This window comes from Pungitius pungitius, chromosome 16, assembly GCF_949316345.1.
Source record: "Pungitius pungitius chromosome 16, fPunPun2.1, whole genome shotgun sequence".
NCBI lineage: Eukaryota > Metazoa > Chordata > Actinopteri > Perciformes > Gasterosteidae > Pungitius > Pungitius pungitius.
The window spans coordinates 6,002,121-6,023,772 of NC_084915.1; the positions used below are offsets into that span (position 1 = coordinate 6,002,121).

The following is a 21,652-nucleotide window of genomic DNA, read 5'->3' on the forward strand; positions in this document are numbered from 1 at the left end:
GGAAGACACACAGGGAGAGAGAGCACACAGAGGTAAATCCTGAGCCACAGAAAACTGATGGGAGTGACAGAGTGATAAACAGGAGAGAACACAAACGAGAGGAAACACAGCTGGTGTGTGTCTATTACACGTGTGTGTGTGTGTGTGTGTGCAAATGTAGAATGCAAAAGCGAGAGACCTTTTGTCTGAGCAGCTTGCTGCGGACGCGGCCCCATAGCTTGGCCCCGGTGTTGGTGTGCCTTTTTAGCACGGGGGTCTGCGGCTGGCTGGACAGATTGTGCTGGTTCTGGCCCACGCAGCAGTGCTGCTCCAGACGCTCGCACACCGAGTTCAAGTTTACATCCGACACCAAGATCTCCGTCATCCCAGAAGCCTTTAACGGTCCTTGCGACCCGGATCGCAGGTGGACAGAGAACGAGGAGAAGGGAGGATGGATCCCTGCAAAGTGTCGCTCTCAAAAAAAAATATGAAAAAGTGTCCCGCTGCTGATGCTAAGTTCAAAGACCTTCACTTAAAACAAGGAACAATTGATGAAAGAGAGGAGAGCGAGATGCTGCCATGGTCTCCTTGATAAGCCTGAGAATAAATCCTCTGTGAGCTCATTCCACAGTCAGCTGCCGGCATCTCCCGCTGTGAGAATCTGACTTCCACACAGAGACGGAGCGCTGGAGCGAGGCAGAACGAGGCAGAGCCAGAGAGAGAGAGAGAGAGAGAGAGCGAGAGAGAGAGGCGCCGCCAATGAGCTCCCGTTTGTTGCTGAGCCGCCCTGCTTCTCCAGATGTTGATGGACACGCCTCCAAAAGATCCACCCAAAGGGAGGAGGGAGCAATAGACACTGAATGAGAAAGGGCAAACAGAGGAGATAGAGGGAAGGGGGGGGGGCAGAGATAGAGGGATGCTGCACTGTGTTTTCAGTGCTTTGACCTCTTGTCAACCTTTCCCAGAGCTGGTCAGCGCATTCAGGAAATGAGCAGAGAGAGGAATGTGAACGAGGAGAAAGAGGTGGAGGAAGGCGTGAAACTTTAAAGGGACTAAATATTGGTGTCTAAAACAGGGGAAGATGTCTCAGTAGAAATCTGGGAGGCTATAAAAGCTTCTACAGCTTTAACATCTCCTCCAAAAACGTCCATTTTTCTCCCCTTCCTCCTCCACGCCTACTGTCACTGACTTCTCCTCACCACGCTGTTACAGATTCACACTTGCACGCTTCAGCGTCTTCGTTCAACAGGACTGGCTGGTACTAGTCCTCTGTTTAATGGATGAGGGTGGGAGTGGGAGAGGGGGGAGAGGGGGGTGAGTGTCTGTGTATGCCTGTCAAACTCTGTCATGTCCCGTCCCATTGAAATGAGAGAATCGGAGGGGGTGAAGCGTTCTGCTGGGAGAAAGGTTACAGACTCTGGGGCCACATCTGAAGACGTGCACACGTGCGGGTGTCTGCCGGTCAGTGGAGCGATGCTGATTGGCCGGTGACTCATGAGGGGATTCAGAGAAAAAGCCAGGAGCACAGCTGTGTTTACGAGGAGATGAAGAAATAAAAGTTTTCTGCAACACAACCACCTTTGGCTCAAATCAACAAGTACAAGGGAAACGGTTTATCCAATTTATCCGACATGGCAAGTTATTGGTTATTGATAATCCAGATGAACATTTAACAATTCGTCCATCGTAGATTTGGTCAGAAGAGCGGGTGCCAGTAGAAAAAGTATAAAGAGAACATATGTAGTGGTTACTTTTATAGCCATGTAGAACAAGCCGTCACGGTAAGATCCCAATGAGCCCCAGACAGCAAGAGGCGGAACGGCGGCGCGGTGGGTTTGTGCGTCTTCTGGGGCCAAGATACAATTAGAGAACAGATATAAAGGGGCAGCGGGACAGCCTGTACGTCTGACTTGTGACCGACTGAGGACAGGGGGGGGGGGGGGGGGGGGGGGGTGGAAGAGTGGCACAGAGTATTTTTAACTCCCAGGGTTTGGGACACTCTCCATGCGTCACAACTCGGAAAGAATGTCTGGGAAAACCATGTTTTGGAAATGGGAGGGCTAAGAAAAGCAACCCCACTGGGAGGCGGGAGATACTTGGGTAAAAACACAGAAATAGAACTGTAGGTTTTAGGTGTTTAAAACTCTTTTTTTTTGGTGACCCCAGCATTCATCAAAGAGATCCTTTTGTTCCTGTACGTTCACACCCGCCATCACAAGAAGCCCGAGCGCGGTTGCTCTTTGCCACGGGTCACATGGAGTCCATCACATCACAACGCGTCACATCAGGACAAATCACAGACTCCCTCACCCGGAAGAACTGTAACACGCGTAGGCGCTCTCCTCTGGTCCCGTGCACCATTTACGGCATGATAAACATGCCCACGCGCTGCACATGCAGACGTGTTACCCCCCGGAGTACTGGGGGCTCACACTAACCTCACACACTAAAAACAGACCAGCCAGTTATGCACGGTTCCCCAAATCCCAAATTTACTGAAGAAATAACAACCGGATAGCGATGTACGTGGATAAAATTTGTCTTGTTGGAGGCAAACGCTCATGTTTGGTTGGTTGGTTGTGTTTTGCTGTGCGTGTGAGGAGGGGAACAAAGCACCCTTATTTTCCTCCAAGGCTCTCGTGTGGATAAAAAGAAAAATGGTACTGTATAGAGAAATGAACCATCTGAGAGGGTGAACTGAGCTTGGGAGACGTGAGGTTGATAAAAGTAAAAAAATAAGGAAAGATGCAAGAGGAGGCGGCAGTCTAAAAGGATGAGATTAAACGTTCTTGAGGGAATTGGAGACTACATGAAAGAAAAAGAGAAAAAGAGGTGAGTAATTAGTTAAAGTGGTAATCCTTGAGATGTTAGTGGTGTTAGTGGGGATTCAGAGATCACCTGACCGATGGCTGTGGCTGTTATCTTGTATGATATTTGACCCTCTCTTTTATCATCTGACTCTGGCTGAGACCAACTACCCAATTCATGCATCATTTTCTTTCGAGGACAAAAAAAAGTGCAACTATAAGATTTTCCGAGGCATTAAAGCACTACAATGAAATACTAAAAACCTAGTTGATTTTAACTGAAAAATATCAATAAAGATCGGTTAGAAGATGGTTGAGCCCTTAGTGTCCACATGCACTGACATCAGGACATCTTAATTATAGATGTGCTTGGTGGCACTGGCTCCAGTAGGAATAAAGAGCAGCTCTCAAACCGCGCCTGGCTAATGCAACACGTGAGGAGCTCCAGCGACTGTACGGTGGACATCCTGGGTACATTGCCCAGCTGCTTGTAAATCTCTAAAACTCTGAACTATTCCTTTGATGATGAGGTGTAAGGGGGTGGGGAGTGATGGTGGACCATTTGGCCACAAGCTGTGTAGCGAGCAGATAATTCAATCTGATTTAAATCGAACGGCCCATATGAGCATGTTGACTGGATGACCCACTACACCTCTTTCATCTTTCCTGCTGCCTTCACTGGAGCTTGGAAAGAGGAAGAGAAAATGGGGTAAAAAATAAAGGAAGTGTGTGTGTATGTGTGTGTGTGTGTTGGGGTGTTTCAAGGGAGGGTCCTTCAGGGTACAGTGGGTGTACAAAAATGTGTGTGGAGGAGAGGAAAGGGGTTTGGCAGGGTGGGAAATCACAGCCTTAGGGTGCTCTGCAGCTTATTCCTGCTTCCCTTTCATCTGAACCATTGGGAGGATGGGGGTGGGGGGGGGGCGCATCCTCCTCAGATTAAGCGCAGCCTCCATCTCTTATTTAGCCCAGAAACAATAGTGGGGATGGATAGCGAAGAGGAGGAAGGAAATGGGAAGGTTTCATTAGCATGTAGCTGTAGTCTGCTGTGTGTTGCTGGGTGGGTGCTTTGATCAGTGGGTGCTGAACAGGAGAATTCAGGGCATGAAATAATATGAATGGACCTAAATTCCATTTAGTTGTAGATTAGTGTCGCTGCATAACCATGTTATGACTATCGTTTCTCTAAGGAAGAGAAGGAGAGAAAAACAAAGCGCAAAAAGAGGCAGAGGAGCAGAGTGATGCAAGAGCAAACGGTGAAGCAGTAACGCTGCAGTTACTGCATGACAAAAAATGAGGTTATACCCTGCAGTGATGCAGTCCTTCACACCATGACTTCCTTACTTTGCGTCCCGCCTTATTGATTGTATTAAAGGTCACATTTATTAAACAATCTTGATTTCATTTCTGTTGTCCTGATTCCTCGGTACGAGTAGGGTAGGATCCCCAGGTTGATCATCTGCATGATTAGCAACAAGATTAAAATGCGTTGCTCCTCGACTCACCAGATCCTCCTCAGTAGAGGTTGTAATGGCTAGACAACACAGCACACTCTTAGAAAGCAGCTGAAACTTTACTTTAAATAAAAACACCCAATGCTCAATATAAAGCTGAACACAGATATTTAGCATTAAAAAAAAGAAAAATAACTTTTGCGATCTGAACATTCAGAAATTGGTTCTGCGATGGGTCCAGCCATCGCTACAATGTCCAGGATAGAGTTCCCACTTGTTGAATTTTTCCTGGGATTAGTTCACTCATCTGCACAGAGAACACATTTTCTCTGTGTAAATAGAACAAAGGTTAAACATAAGTCTCAGTGTTATTCTCTGCCTCAGTAACACGTTGTGATGCACACTGGAGCTGGGTACCACTTCCTCATACAACCGTCCTGCCCTTTTAGCACATTGTGGATGTGATACCTTTATGCTGGAGAGGTGGCGTCCGCGTTGTGCCCTCTGCTTGACTGGGCTCTGTTACAACCAAGCAGTTTGACCCAGTTCCAGTGATGCAGGAGCGTGCAGCCTCACAGGGAGACGTTTCTGCTGCTGCTGCTGCTAACCTTGAATAATTCACTCTAAAAGTATAAACACATGACCGACTGGACGCAGTCTCCTTGATGAATATGAGCAGGGAGAAGAACGAGGTGACTAGATTGGGGGTTAGAGTAAAAAGCCATGAGGCATTTGGACCAAGACTGTCAAAATGTTAGGGAAGGAGGACTTGACACAGTGCTTTACACAGGGGAACCTAACTTAAACTCTTTAAAGTATCCTGGTCTAAAAACCAAATCAATGATTTCCAGTTTTGGAAAGAGAGAGTTCATGATGTTTGACATTTTTGCATATTGCAGCGCACAACCCAGACAAAATCAACTTCAACTTCAAGTGGCAAGTAGGTGGCTTTTGTTACATTTGTAAACAGCAGTCAGTCCGGTCAGTTTAAAATGAATATAATGCCAGAACTTGAACTACAAACCAAAACAACGTTCCCACTGACTAAGCAACTGGCACGCCTCCATTTGACGCTAATGCTAAGCTAACTTGCTGTAGCTTTATATTCAGTAGAGATGAGAGTGGGATCCATCCATCAAACAATACGCAAGAAAGTTCCCCAAAATGTCAAACCACTCCTTTGAGAAGAGAAAAAGAAAAAATGAACTGAACGTCCCATCATTTCCTAAAAAAATGATCAGCTGAACGAGACCGAGGTGGTGTGCTGAGTTAACGAGGGACGTGAAATCACAATCATTATTTGTATATCTTTCACAGTCACTCCGCCCCCCCCCCCCCCCCTATTTATATGTAAAGAAAATAAATGAATCAGTGTCAGGGTCAAACCTCATTAGCAGGTGAAGAAGCCATCAACTTGAAAGAGGTAAATCAATGAGTTAATCAATGGAGAGTCCACCTGCCTCAGCTCCTGATAATTGGGTTGTCATGGTGACCAACCTCTGTTTGAACGAAGTTAGCAGAGCAGAACACTAAACCCCCTCAGGGATCAGGAGAGAGCTGTGGCTACGCTCTCTCTCTGCTCTCCCTCTCTTCTTTTCTTTCATCTACTTTAATCCTCCGTCTTTCTGCTTCCAAACTCACAGATAAAGCAGACGGCTTAGCGGCCGGAGTTTTTTTTCCCCTTTAACTCTGGTCAACAAGCAGGCCGGAGGCGGTGTTTGTGACTCGTATCTACCCCGAGCTGACCTGCTCTCCTCCACGCTGGCCAGTAGTACTGTAGGGAGAAGATACAAGCAGAGTCAACCCAAACAACTCCTGGTCTGCTCCTGTAACACAAGCTAACAGTTCACAAATCGTTCCCTGGGCTATGATACAACACGCATTACATAAGACTGTTTGTGAAGCAGACTCCTGAGCGGCCCTCCCTCGTAAACACCCACTCGGCGCTTTGAAAGCTGGACCAGCACAGGGAGCAGGTACAACACCTCCGCTGGTTGAGCGCATTTTAGGATCCTGCAAAGGACGTTTGAGAAGAAAAACGAATCTCTGCTCAAATGATTTCAGCATGACAAGCTGGTTACGCAATATGCCACAAAGCAATGCACAGAGATTACTAGTGATCTGAGGAACGCTGAGGACCGTGTTTTTCCCCACAAGGTTACTTAAAGGTTAAACATTTCTAGTTACAATCCTTTGATAATTCAGTCTATTCCACACAAAGGCAGCTGGATTTGACGAGGCTGTAAACACAGCGAGCTAACCGCGCCGGCGATGACCTCATCTATGACACAGCTGACAAGTTGAAAACGACGTCGCAGGCAGTCGGTGGGAATTCAGAATCATCAGTTCCCCCACATGAAAAGACTTGTGTCACCACTAGCCTTGTTTGTGGGGGTAAAAGGGAGGCAATGCCAAGGCCTCAGGACAGAACTCAAGAAGCTTACAGCAGCATAAAAGGGTTAAACAATAACAAAGAATCCTCGTAATCTTCATCACTATATGTTGACATTAGTTGAACTCATTCCAGCCTGTGTATATCTGCCAGGTGAGGAAATGTTTAGTTACATCAGTGAAGGTTAAACATCTGTCAGAGGGGCGGCTGTCCCTACAGTAAAGCAGAGCTAGAAAAGCGCTGGTTTTCGTGTCCATTATGTGAGAAACGCAGGTACCACAACACCTAGTAAAGCCACAGTTTTGGACCTTAGAGAGTGGGAGGGAATTCCGATACTGAAAAAAAACAGGGCCTGTGCGATTAGTGCACCGTCCCAGAGTTCAAGTGGTCTTCCCAGTCCGAACAGGAAATGGGCAGCCTCCCTCCCTCCGTCGCCCTGGGACAGGAAGTCATAAAGCAGGATCAAGCGCCTGGCACGGCTCACGGCTCTGCCATATCAACGGCGTAATGTCTCAAAGCCTGCTGCAATAACCCAAGTTATGAAAACTGGATCCCCTCACGGGGGCGGGGTTTTTGCCCATGGAGCTCCCCATCCTTATGGATCAGTCATGTCAGTGTTACACTAGTGACTTTCCCATTAAACATGGAGCCACTCTGAGAAGTGGAGTGCACGGAATATGGAAAAACCAACCGGAGAGCACGCAGGTTTGAGCACTGACCTGGAACTAGCGTGCAAAACACCTCTTGAGGAAATAACAAAGCAAGTGAAAGCCATAGAGTATTTATATGTCTATATAAATAGTATTCAACGTTATTTTTAGCTAGTTCATAAGTAGATAAGCAGTAAAAATTGAAAAATGAACTGATTTTAGTGAAAAGAACCATCAAGCTAACTATATCGTGCTGTCTTGCTTTCAGAAAATCTTGACCTCATATCTCAGGTCATACCTCATTGGCTCATGCTTGTTTTAGGGTTAAACGGTCAAAGTGTAAACATGGGTATTTCGGAGACCTTGCATTCCTTTTAGATCTTGTTCATGGCCCGGGAGGATGAGTGTTAAAAATGTCCCTTAACAAGCACTTAACATGTTCAATTTTCCTTCCTGTCTAACAGTTCAAATCAGTCTGTGTGTGTGTGTGTGTCTGGGGGCTTTCTCTCTTAACTCGCCCACGAACGCGGTTAGATCTCCAAAGGAGCCGAGCAGATGCCTCTGCAACACGCCAACATGCAAAGGGTGAAAGCAGGAACCCGAGAACAACAGCTGCAGTACCACAAGCTACTGATAAGAGTCCACTACTGTTTCACACGCAGGAGGCGGTAAGGAAACACAAACACAACACCTTCGAGAACTCTCATCTTCACCCAAAAGCATCAGAAGAAATGAATGCTGCTTTTCTTTCACAGATTTGAATCAAGCAGGAGCACTCTGCGACAGGAAAGGATTGCTGAGGGCAGATCGTGGAAAGAGAGTTGACAGTTTACGCGGAATGAGCTCATGGCAGAAACCATTTGGCGTTTTCTCCGCTATGCCTTCGCGAGAGGTCACCTGACTCCTTCTGATGATCGATGGATTGGAATCGATGGATTGGAACTACTTCTGCGGATATAAAATCTTGTCTTTAGATCAGTGATTTTCTGCCCAGCTCTGGCTATGCTGCAAAGAACATCCTGGATGTCGGTAATCAGAGTGACTCACTATACTTTGGTCAAGATATTGAATTGATACAGAGATTACTTGACCATTGCTGCCCGATTAATTGAAATGAGATTCCAACTCGAAAATGTGTCAAAACATTATTAAAAATGTATTATTGTTGCGCCGCATTGAGAGGGTTTCGTCTCATAAAAAAAATAAAAATAAGTTTTTTTCAAAATTTGCAGCTGAGTCTGCACACTATCTAGAAATATAAAGCATACTAAAATGGAGAAAACAAGAAAGACATAATTTTACTTCCACCTTTTCCTGGTGTCAGGTCTGACCCCATCTCCAATTCCTCGAAGAACCCAAACCTCAACCTGTCCCCGGAGCAGCTCTACCCTCCTGATTAATGAGGTGCACGACCACCAATCACAGAGCCCAGATCTGGCCATGAGGAAAGCATCAAGGTTCCTGCATACTCATCACGACTGAACAAACCCGCCGAGGAGACCGCTCCAACAAAGTGGCCTACGTCTTCGGAACGGTCCAACCCAATCGACAGCTCGCCCCCCCCTTGGGTTTAAAACGAAATCAGTCAGTCCAGAGCTAACGTCAACTGGAGATGTATTCATCCCGTGTGACTAGCCACTTGAAAGCCGGGCTCTCCACGCTGGGACACAGTGTGCTGCTGAGGCCCGTTTACCTTAATACGTTGCCAACGACAACAAGAGGGAAAAGGGATGCAGGGAGGGAGAAAGTGTTCTGGTCTTACTGGGTTGTTAGCGGGGGGATTAAAGAAGATGGGAGTTTCTTCAGGTGGTGCAAGACGTGGTTCAGTCAGCGATGTGAAATCTGATGAAGAAAAAGAAACCAAGAAGGACACCGGCATACTGAGGGGTCTCTGAGAAGAGCTTTCCAAGCAGTCAACCAAGGACTGTGTTTGCTTTCAGCACAGATTGAGGCGACAAAATCGATTCCACTCTCATTGAGCATAAATTGTACTATTATTATAGTTATACTTTGATTTGACATGATACTTCTTTATATGATGTGCTCTATAAATTCCATATCATAGAGATTTAAATACCAGTGTAAAACCACAGATAAATCCTGGAAACGGATCAAAGGCGGCCGAGCAGAAACAAAGGACGCAACTTGAGGGAGCTTTCCTCACACAGGACACCCAGCCAATGACCACCCGGGGATTTCACAGGCCCGAGTCAATCCATGAGACGAGCCTCTCAGTTTGCTGGCAGGCAGATCCGAGCATGAAATGAGCTTTTCCCCGAGAGTCGGTTCAGATGAGATGAGAGGGGCGAGGTGAAGTGCTTTTTCCAATGTCATCTGCTTTCTATGAATCTGCAGCTTGGGGAATGCAACGTTTGCATGTCACTTAAAGATGACTACACTACACCGAGGGAGGAGGGGGGACTAGCCCTTAACTACATTATGATATGAAGAAAGAATAACTGTTGTTAGTGAGCGATCACCAAAGAGGGAACGCAGGGTTTAACCAAAAGAAAAAGTACATATTGTTGTGGTTGGATGGCCAGCAGCAGTCTCATGCTATGAAAACCGTATGAGAGCGAATTTCTCCGAACACTCTGTGATCAAGTCTCAGACTGCAGAGCCTACGCATTACTCTCCTGGAGCTTTAAAAGACTTGCAGCTGAGACAATAAGAGAGACCCAGGGAAGTGGCAGCTGATCCCGATCACTAACCAGGGAAAGGTTGAGCTCTTACGGCTCTCGTCACCTCTCCCGCCTTCTCAATACTGGCAGCTTCCCGCTACCTTAAGACGGTTTCCGATTATTTCTGTTCTGTTTTTTTGCAATGAGACAAAAGCGGCGTTGTGAATGGGCGGAGAGAGATTCACGGTGTCTCTCTGGAGGGCGTTTCATTTCTCGCGCTGTGATGAGCTCCTTTGTTCTCCCTTTAACTCTCAGCGTCACATAATTGGCCACCATATGGGGCTCTCGTCCCTCCACTGCTCCATCTCTTCAAGTGCTATCCGTGGTGGGTAATCCTCAATCCTCCATCCATTGTCAACACTTCCCTGACACATTATGGAGCATTTTAATGAGGGCAGATTACAAAGCCCACTTGCCTTCGACATCTCTGACGCAGAGAGGTGTGGAGGAGGAAAAAGGGACCCTTTAGCCTTTCAATTTGCAATTGCTTTGCTCTTCCTACACGGTCCACAGTGAACTCATTCTACTCGGCTGAATCCTGTCCTCAAAAGTCTGTCCAACGCCTGCGACTTGTACAGAGGCTTTAACCACTTCTGACATCACTTTTCTCAGAACTGGTTACATTCAGAATTTCACTGTCAAAGATTAAATCCGTAATGGTTTTTTGTTTAGCAGTGTGGCTCTGTCGGTCAGTCGGTCGGTCGGTCAGTCGGTCGGTCGGTGCACCACGGCCTCAACAATGCATGGGTGGGTTTTGCTGGGAAATCCTGCACAGTCATGGTTTCCAGTGAATGAAGAGTACACACGGCGTGTCACAGTCTGGTAAGCTTTGTTTTCCATGAACGTCTCAACAAATACCGGATGGATTCGTGGCTTCCTCAGGATTTAGTTTGATGATTTTGGATGTTCAATGCATTGGTTTATGACTTAATACCTGCCAAATGAATTCCTATTTGCCTGAGCTGATCTTTGTGTAAAGGGCAAGTTCACAGTATAAGATGTTCAGTTCATGGTCACCGCCAATGCCATTTAATTCTGGTAGGGATCAACAACATAATGTACAAACCTGGTTTCGACTGGCATGGGTCTCAGGTGTGACACACAGACCGAAGGCAGAACAGCGGGTCAAAGCGCAGCAACCTATTGCTCACAATATTAATGCATTTAGGATATTTGCTCTCCATGATAAATCAGACTTCAGTCGGGACCATCTAACACACCAACATTTGGTTTTGCTGTTGTTCTCCTTATGGTATTTTCTATAAGATACAAATCTTCATTGTTGCCTTTTTCCCAGGCGGGAAATCCGACTGACAAAACAAAACAACAGGAAAAAAAAAGCAGATGACAAATGTGTTGCTTGACTGTCTTGAAGCTTGCACATCAACACCCAGGCAGGTCAGGGGCTCTTCCTGTTCTACCCACAACGAAAAAAACAGCAGGGTATCTGTGTCTTTGTATGATTTCAGAATGCTTACAGCGGTGCGTGCAGTTATTTAGGGCATGCATGTCCCAAGCGGCGAGGAGTGGATGTTTTTAAGTGTGGAAACAAAGACCTTTTAAGTGAGAATTTGCAACTGAGGAGCTGCTTTGTGGGAGGATGACAGGAGAAGACTAAAATCCATCAAAACACTGCTATCAGCTCGAATGATCAAGCATCGTCTGATGAGGAAGTTGGTTTAATTTAGACTCATCAATGAAATAATTCCCCACACACACACACACACACACACACTTTATGAGGGATGAGACTCATTAAAAAGAAGAATGCATGAATAAAAAAAAAACTACGGGGAACAGAAAGCCTAAATTAAGTGGGTATAGGAGGAAAAGAGCAATGATGTCTTGGACGCTCCTTTGTAATGAACAAATACACCCTGCATCCACCTTCAACCCCCACCCGACACACCACACACACAACCATATACTCATGGCCAGACAAAGGAGACAGAAGCCAATAAACACCAGTAAATGTAGCAGAAGATAATGATAGAATTTACAATATATAAGCCCAACAGCCGTTTCATGTGTGTGTGTGTGTGTGTGTGTGTGTGTGTGTGTGTGTGTGTGTGTGTGCGTGCGTGTCTGCGTGCATGTCTGGTTCGTCCCCTGGGGGAACTGAACACACACACAGCAGAGCCCCATCTGTTAACGTTGTTGACAGTAATGTGTGCATTTGTGTGCGTGACTTTGTGGCTGCAGGGTTGTGTAGGATGGAAACATGACAGAAGAGAAGCCCAAATGACAGGGGGGAGTAGACGCAAAATAAATGACACCATCTATTAGACATTCATTTATATCAATACATACACATTGTGTGTGTGTGTATTCATCTCTCACACAGTCCCACACCCTTATTAAAACCACTGAGCTCCATGTTCAAAATGAGAAACAAAGACATTTTGAGCTAAAAATCCCCCAAAAGAAAAACCTGAGGCCTGGGCAGCAAAAGGCACAAAATGTGCACTGCTATATATTTTATCAGTTGACTATACAATTGAAATAATCCAAAACAGGTTCGTTTTGAACTGACACCTTCCCGATCCGCTTCCCATTACTTTCCTGACGGCCCTTTCCTACGGTGTTTGTACCTGCTGTAATGACTACGGAAAGCACCCGTCAGGCTTTACTTCAGCCTCAGGACAGCCTGAGGTCCGCATGAGGTTTGATCCAGTGCTAAGAGATTAGACCAAGCCTGCAATTCTGCACTAGCTGAGTGCCACTGGTCCACAGGCCTTACCGCCAATTCTCTAGCTGGCGGGCTCGCCATTAGCCCGAAAACGCCGGCCCGTCACGTAGCTTGTTAATGTCAAACTTTGCGTCTAATGAGGGAAGCGCTCCGACTCCTAAGTGGGAGTGAGAGTGCAGCTAGATGCTCGCCCTTAAACTTTACAACCCCCCTGCACCCGTACTTTTAGTAACTCGCGGTCTAATGCGTGCACCCCCAGTCCAGCTCCTTGACTTTTATTAAGGGGTGGTAAGAGCTGCCAGGAACCAATCGCCCTGTTTCCCATTTCGCTCCTAATGCCCAACTTCTCTGGCTCACATTATCTCCGGGAAGTCGTACCAAAAATTGAACTTCTATTGGATGCAGAGGAGCTGGGGGAGAGGGGGGCGGGGGGGATTAATAACAAACCACAGCGTTGCACAGAGGTGGGTGCGCGAGTGATGGGAGGAGAACGGGTAGAGTCGAGGAACCTCCCTATGATCAGATGAAATCTTTGGGGGTTTAAAGGGCAAGTGTAGCGTTGCTATGGAGACTGCCCTGAGAAGCATGTTATGTTGAATGAACCTCTTTCCGCCTTTTCCTTAACGGTGGCGCGGACTCAGGGACCCAGGGAGGTGGGTGGGTCCCCCGATAAGACAAGTGATCAAAGTCCTCTGAACGTGAACCCAGTGGAGTCCGGGACGGGGTGAACCAGGACTGGTTGACCCGATAAGCAGATAAAAGGAAGGCTGACGCTTTGTGATGTGACGCATCCCTGCCACACATGGCACTGGGGCGGTAAACATAAACAGTTACATAACCGGCCCTCTGAAGACAAGTATTGCAAGCTACAGCCGACACACGGGGGTCACTGGGGAGAGCTGGGAGGCTCACAAGAGCCTTTTTTCTTCCCACCCGTGACCACTTCAAGTCAGATCGCTTTTGTGCTGGTTTAAAGATGGACTGAACAAAACCCCGGCAGCCAGAGATTTATGGAGCGGAACACCGGCAATGAAATCAGAAACACTGTGAGCAGCAAGAAATTTGTTTAGCCAGAGGACAACAAACGTTACAGAGCAAAAACATCAGGGACAACACACCGCAGGCAGCGACTCTGACACTGGCAACTTGTGGGAGCGGATACTAATCAATGTTGCAAATCACCTGCTCGGAGACATTGATTTAGAATCCATTTGTCGATTTGGGAGGCAGGGGGAGAGCAAACCCAACACTATTTAAAGGGGGATTAGCAAAATGACCTTCAAAGGTTTTCTGTTGGGGGACAAGCGACTTAATCTGCACACGCTGCTGTGTTTGTGTGAATGTGCTCATATCAAAGGGCATTGTGTTTTAAAGAAAACCGGGCTTTGACCGGGCTAAATGTCGCCATCAAAATAAAACCTCTGGCCCGAACCATAATGTCATGGCAGAGTGACAGAGTATCAAAGTGGAGAATCAGAAGGGAATAAAGAAATCTTCCATTCCAATATGCCCTTTTACGGTGCGTCAGTATTCCACAAGATTGTTAAATAAATCAGAGGGTCTCCAGAGAGGAAAGCAAAACATTGAAGACCCCTTTTAAACTCTGCTCAAGCACAAAAGCAAACAGCTCGGGTCCAAGAGAAAGTCAGTATGCCCCAGTAAGGGACAGAGGTCCCTCTGGCTAATTCTTTTCAAAATGTACAGTACTTCACTGGCTGATGTGCGCACATGACATGAACCATCCGTGTGATGAAACACCACTAAAGAACAGAAACATCCTTATCTTGGCCGTGATTGATGAGTGAGACTCTAAACAATGTGGATACTAGCAATTATCAGGGCTTGTTTTATGTATCTATCAAACAGAAAGTCCAGTGCTTTCTCCACAGTAACAGTACACCACAACATTCCCACCCCATTAAGCTGTGATAGAACATACCATTCTCGTTCCCTCTCTATTTCTATCCCCAATCTCTATTTTACACAGCGAGCCAGAGGACGTAGATGGGGTGTGTTTATTTGGGTTTTTTGGGCTGCTGTTGGCTGAAGTTCCCAGCAGCAGCGTTTGTGTCTCCTACCGGCAGTCATACCAGAAATGCTGGGTTTTTACTGTCATATATAAGACACACCACTGAACCACTGGTGAACCAACGGGACCGTTTGTGGAGAAATGGGATAGACCACTTTATGAGAGCATGGAATCAAAGTGCTCTCATATCTATCTATATCTCTATCATAACTGTTTGGTTCTTTTTATACAGAAAAAAACGGTTTAAAAACAGAGCTAACCAATAAACATTTCATAGTGATTATTTTTCTGCTAGTTGCTTTACACACAGAAAAAAGGTCTATGCTTTCATGTATGTGTTATTCTTTTGATGCTCTCATGGGTCAACCAATCATCCACCCGGAGTAGACTCCTGAAGCAATTAACCCAATCCCATGGCCAGGCTTAAATATGCTCCGACAGTGGCTGGTGGCCATAAATAGATACACATCATATCCATTCATTATTTTAGTAACATCAAAGTTTGTAAAAATAATAAATCCAAAGCCACGTTGAGATGCATGTGGATCTGATATATTTGAGGAAAAAAAACGGTCTCCTTCGTGGTGCACATTTCCATTTGCTCTTCAGAAGGAATCAAAGACAACATAAATCTTTACACCGAATGAGAAAAGCAAGCAAAGATGTGGCACCAAACAGGACATTCTACAACAAATATGCTGTGGTTGTCACCAACACCCATAGTTCAGAGGAGACAACATCCAAAGAACATACCATTTCTAAGACGTTTTTGAGTCGCGTCCCTTCCCCTAAGATGAGATATGAATGATTCATGTCTGCCCCACTTTTCTCTCCATCTTAGACTGCAGTTTTGTTTTTCCTGTGCAACCTGCCACTGATGCTGCTTTTACCTGTGACTATCATGTCGTTCTACGTGCAGCAGCAGCAGCAGCAAACAAACAGATCTGTTAAAAGTTTTAACAGATTTATAACTTTTGTCAGATTTGGAGGGTTCAGAAATAAGTCGCTTCCATCTCACTCCTGGCACCACTTGAGAAAAACATGGAGGACACTAGCTGATGATGAGAGCTGCTGAAACCCCCTCACAGTTGACCTGATTGACAGAGCGAGGCTCTGCCCATTGCTGAGGAAGAAAATTGCAGCGGTGGCAATTGGACTGAACCGCAGAGGGGAAAATGACAGGAGTCAAGCTTCACTTGAGGAGAAGAAGTTCTGGAAAATTGGAAACAAGACTGCTCTGCTCATGCAAAACTGGAAACAATGGCGCAAGAGCGTTGAGGCCTTACTACCAAAGAAACCACAGGTTCCACTGGGTTGGCAGGATCCACTTAACAAGACAGATACTTTTATAGCGTTTATAAAACTCGCATTAAGGCCAATGAACCAACCAGCATCATTAGAGGCCAGACAAAACCACTGCATTGTGCGTCGAGGCTAGACTGCTGATTAAAATAAGTCACAGGCGGGGAAGCGTCTCCCAAGAGGACGGAGGCGTCTCTCCCCGTGCGCATCGCTCGTTTCCGTTGCGACCCGCTTACCTGGACCTGTCCTTTGCCCATGATCTTGTCCACGATCTCGTTGTCGTCCTTGTTGAGCATGCTCTTGTCGTAACAGTTCTCGTAGCACAGGATCCGCAGGTACTGGGAGCCCTCCAGCTCGATCTCAAACTCCTAAACGGCAGCACAGAAAAGCAGAACGGCACACTCAGCGATCGCTTAGCGGCAGAAATGCAGAGGATTTGCGGTGAAGAGGAAGGGGGGACTGACTTCGTTCCACTGCGGCTCGGAGGTGTCCCGGAAGACTCGGGTCTTGGCCTTGCTGACAAAGTATCCATACGAGTCCACTTCAAGGGTGCAGTATAGATCTAGGAGGGGTAACAGATGAAACTGAAAAACACTAGACACACATCTTTGTTGAATAATTGAGATTCACTGTGGCGTCCAAGGACATGTTTGTTAATCTGGCAGTAAAAGTGCAGCTATTGATCAGTGATATTACATGAGAACAGACTTATGGTGGGCAGTGACATCCCTGTATAGCAGTCTTCATCAGAGATGAATTACAGGCAAAAAGTACTTCCATTTAATTTGTTTCTCTACATTAAAGCCATGTATCCATATTGTGCAAAACTCCGGATTGCAGAGACCACGGCGAGGTCCTCGCTGGTTATGGTTAAAAGTCATCCGTTCATCCGTTTCAGCTATTTACTTGTGCACACTGCGGATCCAGCATATGGAGAAAGACTCATCCCTTTGAGTCAAAGAACTTCTGGGCTGCCAAAAACCGCCCCATGTCTGCTGCGCTAAAGGCATCTCTCTGCAACATGTGCAGCCAAAATATAAATTCAGACGGATTCAATTCCTTGTCACCCACAAGTAGAAAATGTGTCAAAGCAGAGTTGAGCGTCTAATTCTGGTATCAGTTTTAATGACTCTGCCCTAAAAAGGTTACGTTCCACCAGAGAGAAAAAGCCCTTCACATTGTCAATATGTTGACAGACCTCTCCTGGCTGTGTACACACTCTGCCGCTACATCCCCCCCCCCCAGCTCCCTCGGGATCGACTCGCGCTCAATTCGTACTCAGAGCAATCAAGTCTGTTAATGTGTTCCTTTAAAATGCGGCTGCAGACCTTGCTGACGGCTGTCTGATGAGTGTCAGTGGTGCTTCCCGCGGACCCCGTCCCTCGGGGTGGCCCCCCCCCAACCCCAGTCGGACAACATGATGGATGGATGCACCGCCCGACCTTTCACTACGAGGGCCGCCGGGATTAGGCCCGCTGGCTGAATCTCATGTGCATATAAAACACTGAAGGAGGTTTACACGGCGACATCTTAACAGGCGGAGCTGGGCCTCGGGTCACGTCGTTGGGAGACAACGACCACACGTAACCTTTGCTGACTGCACTGCCTGCTGGAACCCCGCCCCATCTGGTTTCATTCCTTCTTTGTTGTCCCAAGCATTCTGGAGGGCTCTAGCATCATTACTCCCAATGAGGAAGAGATTAGCGCCGGTGGTATGAGGAGGAATTCAGTGTGACCCATCTGGGGGCCATTTGTTAGAATGAACGCCTCAAATAAGGGACATTTCTCTCAGGCACTGCTGCGGTCTGAACTGATGGGTTCTCTGCGACGGGAGTGAGCATCCATAGTCTTGAGGAGCTCCCACCTTCCTGTTGAAGTCATTGTCCTCTCCAGCTGAAATGGCTGCATTTGGCCTGGACCTCTAATTCAAACAAGGCCAGCGTGAATATATTTAGAAATGGTATTTGTGTGTCCAGTAGGGCTACGGGAAGTAGGACGGACTCCAAGAGCCCTGGAACTTCATACTTTATATATTTTCCTGGCACCAGCAGGCTCAGACGGTGCGATTGGCTGGGGGGGGGGGGTTTGGGAAGTAATTCGGTCAGTGACCCCCAAATGCATGGGTTAACGAATACCATCCTCTTGCATCTCGATTAACTGCAGGCCTCGTGTGTGTTTTTATGCAGGAGGCTAATCTCTGCCCGAGGCGCTGTTGGATGCTGGGTCAGACTGCGGGTTCAATCAGGAGACAAGTGATAGTCGGTTAAATTGATCAGCGTCTCCAAAGCTACAAGTCACATTCACCAGAGCAGCTGTGCTTTGCTCAAAACGCTTCAGGAGAACACAATAAGGGGGAGAGGCGTAATCTAATTGCTTTTTTATAGCATCCAGAAGGAGAAAACTAATAAAAGCACAATGAACAGCAATGCAGATCTGATTACACAACAGTCTTGAGAGCATGTGAACACTGGCAAGTGACAAAGACTTTGGTTCTGATTGATGAGCAAAAAGCACTGTTTAATGACTTTGTTCATCTGGGAGTGAGAGACCTGTAATTCCATTATTAGTGACATATGTAAACGCTCAAGCATTTTGTTGATTTGAATCTTTTAATGCAGCACGGGTTGCAGCAGCTGCTGAATCCATATGGAGGATGGGGGATGTCACTTGCTGACATTTGCAGAAACTTAAAAATAAATCAAGAGCAAAGTGAACATGTTTTTCACAGTTGTTTTCTTTTCATTCTACCACAAAGTTTTGGGAAAATATTCAACTTCCTGCTATTTCCTTCTGTGACCCAGTTTGAATACTTGGCACTGGGCTGAATTTGGGGGCGGATGAATAACACAGCTCTAATAAGATATTCTATGTGATTTTTTAATCTAAAGAGGAACAAAATAAGGGTACTATGTCTGATTACACAATCAGACCTAATGATTGACCACTTTGCCAAGTCACTAAGATTCTGATATGATAATAATCACCAAAAAAAGCAACAGAATATCCATGGTGTGTACGCGCGCACACACACACACACAAAAATATTACAAACATCCATCTATCTCCGGCGTTAACGACGCACTGCTGACACAACTGTCTCATAACCTCTGAGCGTCAATGCCATTAGAAGTCAGCTTCTGTAACAAGAAATGTTTTCAGGGCACTGCGGATGAGGTATCTGTCAAAATATGACGTTTGAGCTTCATAAATGAACCAACTTTAAGAAAAATGTGTCTACTATTTCAAACCAGACAGCACAATGCTAAGTCGACTAATAAGAAATACAAATAGTTCATCAGAATCATTCAAGTGTGGCAAGCGACTAAAAGCAAAGGGTTTAAATTTAAAAAAGGTACTGAATGCATGATAATAGCATCAAAAAACCCTTTGAACCACTATGCAGTAAATGTTACAAAAAAGCTATTGCGGTGAATAAAAGGTTGGGTGCACCTTGGTTTAGCATCATGGCTGCAGCCGGTACACTCCCAATGTATGTGATGATATACAAACACTTGAGCACCCACACAGCAAATTCCCAAACCAGAAACAAACAGGTGCATTGTGGGTGCTGCAGCATGTGAGTTCGATGCGGCGCAACGTTTGATCACAGTGAACAAAAGAACGGTGTGGACTGAACAGAAGCATAAATTAGAATGAATTATGGAAAGAGTGACCCGACTAACCAATACCACTCCCGGGGTTATGATTTCTTTGAACCCAGTGGGATGTCCTAGCTGTCTTTCCGCCTCTCTCCCATTTCATCAGCCGATCGACCGACCCTTTCATCCCCAAAGGATTTCAGTATTCGCTCTCCACCACCACACACAGGTCAATTTTGTTAACATTGTCTTATTTGTACAAATGATTGCAGCAGCTATCTATTTTCAAGAAAGGCGCTTCTGTAATTGCCATTGTCGTCGTCATCATCACCATCACCAGAGTAGTACCAGCTACACATAGCCTGCACTAGCTTTGATGCCCCCCACCTCTACACGCCTCACTGGATACACTGACATCAAACTGTCTCTGTGGAACTGCCAAAACTTCACGTACGCACCAACACACGCGTCTTCATTTTAAACCCCCTCAGCTTCACTGAAGATCAAACAGACTTTCAGAGGAGAGAGCTTTCCATTACATTTCCTGGGAAATTCTAGCAGGCCGTATCTCATTTTCTAAAGGCTGTCATGGCAACAGACAAAATCACATTTCTTCATCTTGGTCTCTTTACCAGATATTGGATATTTGAAATGCTGTGCATAAAAAGTACCGCAGCAGCTGTCCACTACAACCCGTCTGTCAGCTGTCCTGCCAACTTCACACTTGGCTGATAATAAACACACACGCACACAAGTTGCACACATTGTTATACAAAGGAGCATTTGTGTCTGAGGTAAGTTCTGTCAGAGACAACTGGCATCATTTTTACCAACAGTTCATTTTCAAGGATCGCTCTTACTATTTATGTGCCTTGAATGTTTTTCGAGTAAAAACCACCACAGGAATTTCACTGTGGCCCTCAGTTCTCCTCTGAAATGCTCTCTCTCAACCCCTCTCTCTCCCTGTCCCTCTCTGTCTCCCATCATGGCTCCGATCCCCCGTCCATCCATCTGTTCCGTTGACAGACGCCTACCTGCGCGGCAGCAACGTGTGGTGAAAAAAGAGGTTTGTGGCCGACTTACTGGCTGAGTCCTTGAATCCTTTGGCCGAGTGGACGATCACATGCAGGAAGCCGTACAGGCCAGGAGTCTCCTCATCTGGAAAACAAGCACACAGAGAGCAGTGAGGTCCTGGGGTCAATATGGTGAGGCGTTGTTGTGTAAAAAAAAAAAAAGGCAATTTCCCTCAAACAAAATAAATAGAAAACAGATGCTGTCCTGTTTCATCCTCTGTTGCCATGACAGCATGTAAGCGTTAACTTCATAACTAAGCATTCCATATTAATTTCTGTAAACCAATACCAATTAGGAATGAAACCAGTCAACAATCGCAGCAGGACACACAGCCTTATATGGACACAGTGGATGGTACTTTTAAATCTGACTCGAAAGACGTGGGAATCGTAAGACGAAAAAGAGACACACAATCGTGCAGTTAGGACTTAAGAGAATACAACTAGACACCGACTTAGCTATACGTTAAAGAGGATAGTTAAAGTTAAAACAAGTTAAAAAGACTTGGATAATCAACAAATACTTGCTCAGTAGGAGGGTTGGGTGCATTTTATATATTTCAGGTTGGGTGGTCTGAAATGTGCACAAACGTATAATTATCATATCTAACAACGGTTCTCACCCCTTCAAACCCCAAGTCACCAATATCTGTTATCATATGGCAAGCTTTTTGTCAGATTGATATTGGGCCTCACGTCAACAAGCAGTCTTCTGCCATAACAACCGGCTTGACGTGTGTTGGGTGGCCTCTTGCTTTGGTTGAGGCCTGTGAATCCTGGTAAATAAACTACTATGTGTGTAGGCGGCTGTGAGGACAGCGGTCACAATGTGTGTGTGTGTGTGTGTGTGTGTGTGTGTGTGTGTGTGTGTGTGTGTGTGTGTGTTGTATTGAAGCAAGGTGGGAGAAGGTGCAAAGGTTCAGCTTTGAGGTGGCCCATGTGCTTTTTCTCTGCGGGGATAACATGTAAACTCAAAACAGAAAGGCCCCGGCTGCTGGGA

At 46.1% G+C, this 21,652-nt stretch overlaps 1 protein-coding gene across 7 annotated transcripts in view; it reads right to left on the reverse strand.

The window, feature by feature from the left end:
* abr (ABR activator of RhoGEF and GTPase) overlaps window positions 1-21,652 on the reverse strand; it is an 82,776-nt gene that overhangs the window by 11,247 nt on the left and 49,877 nt on the right. For 6 of the 7 annotated variants that reach the window (XM_037466625.2, XM_037466628.2, XM_037466627.2 and 3 more), the window contains 3 exons: window positions 20,663-20,737; window positions 16,445-16,542; window positions 16,217-16,348 (listed from right to left, as the gene is read on the reverse strand). In XM_037466625.2, coding sequence (XP_037322522.1) covers window positions 16,217-16,348; window positions 16,445-16,542; window positions 20,663-20,737 — 305 coding nt within the window. Of the gene's footprint in view, window positions 1-178; window positions 701-16,216; window positions 16,349-16,444; window positions 16,543-20,662; window positions 20,738-21,652 lie in introns of those variants that run through there. The other variant, XM_037466631.2, reaches the window with a different exon arrangement.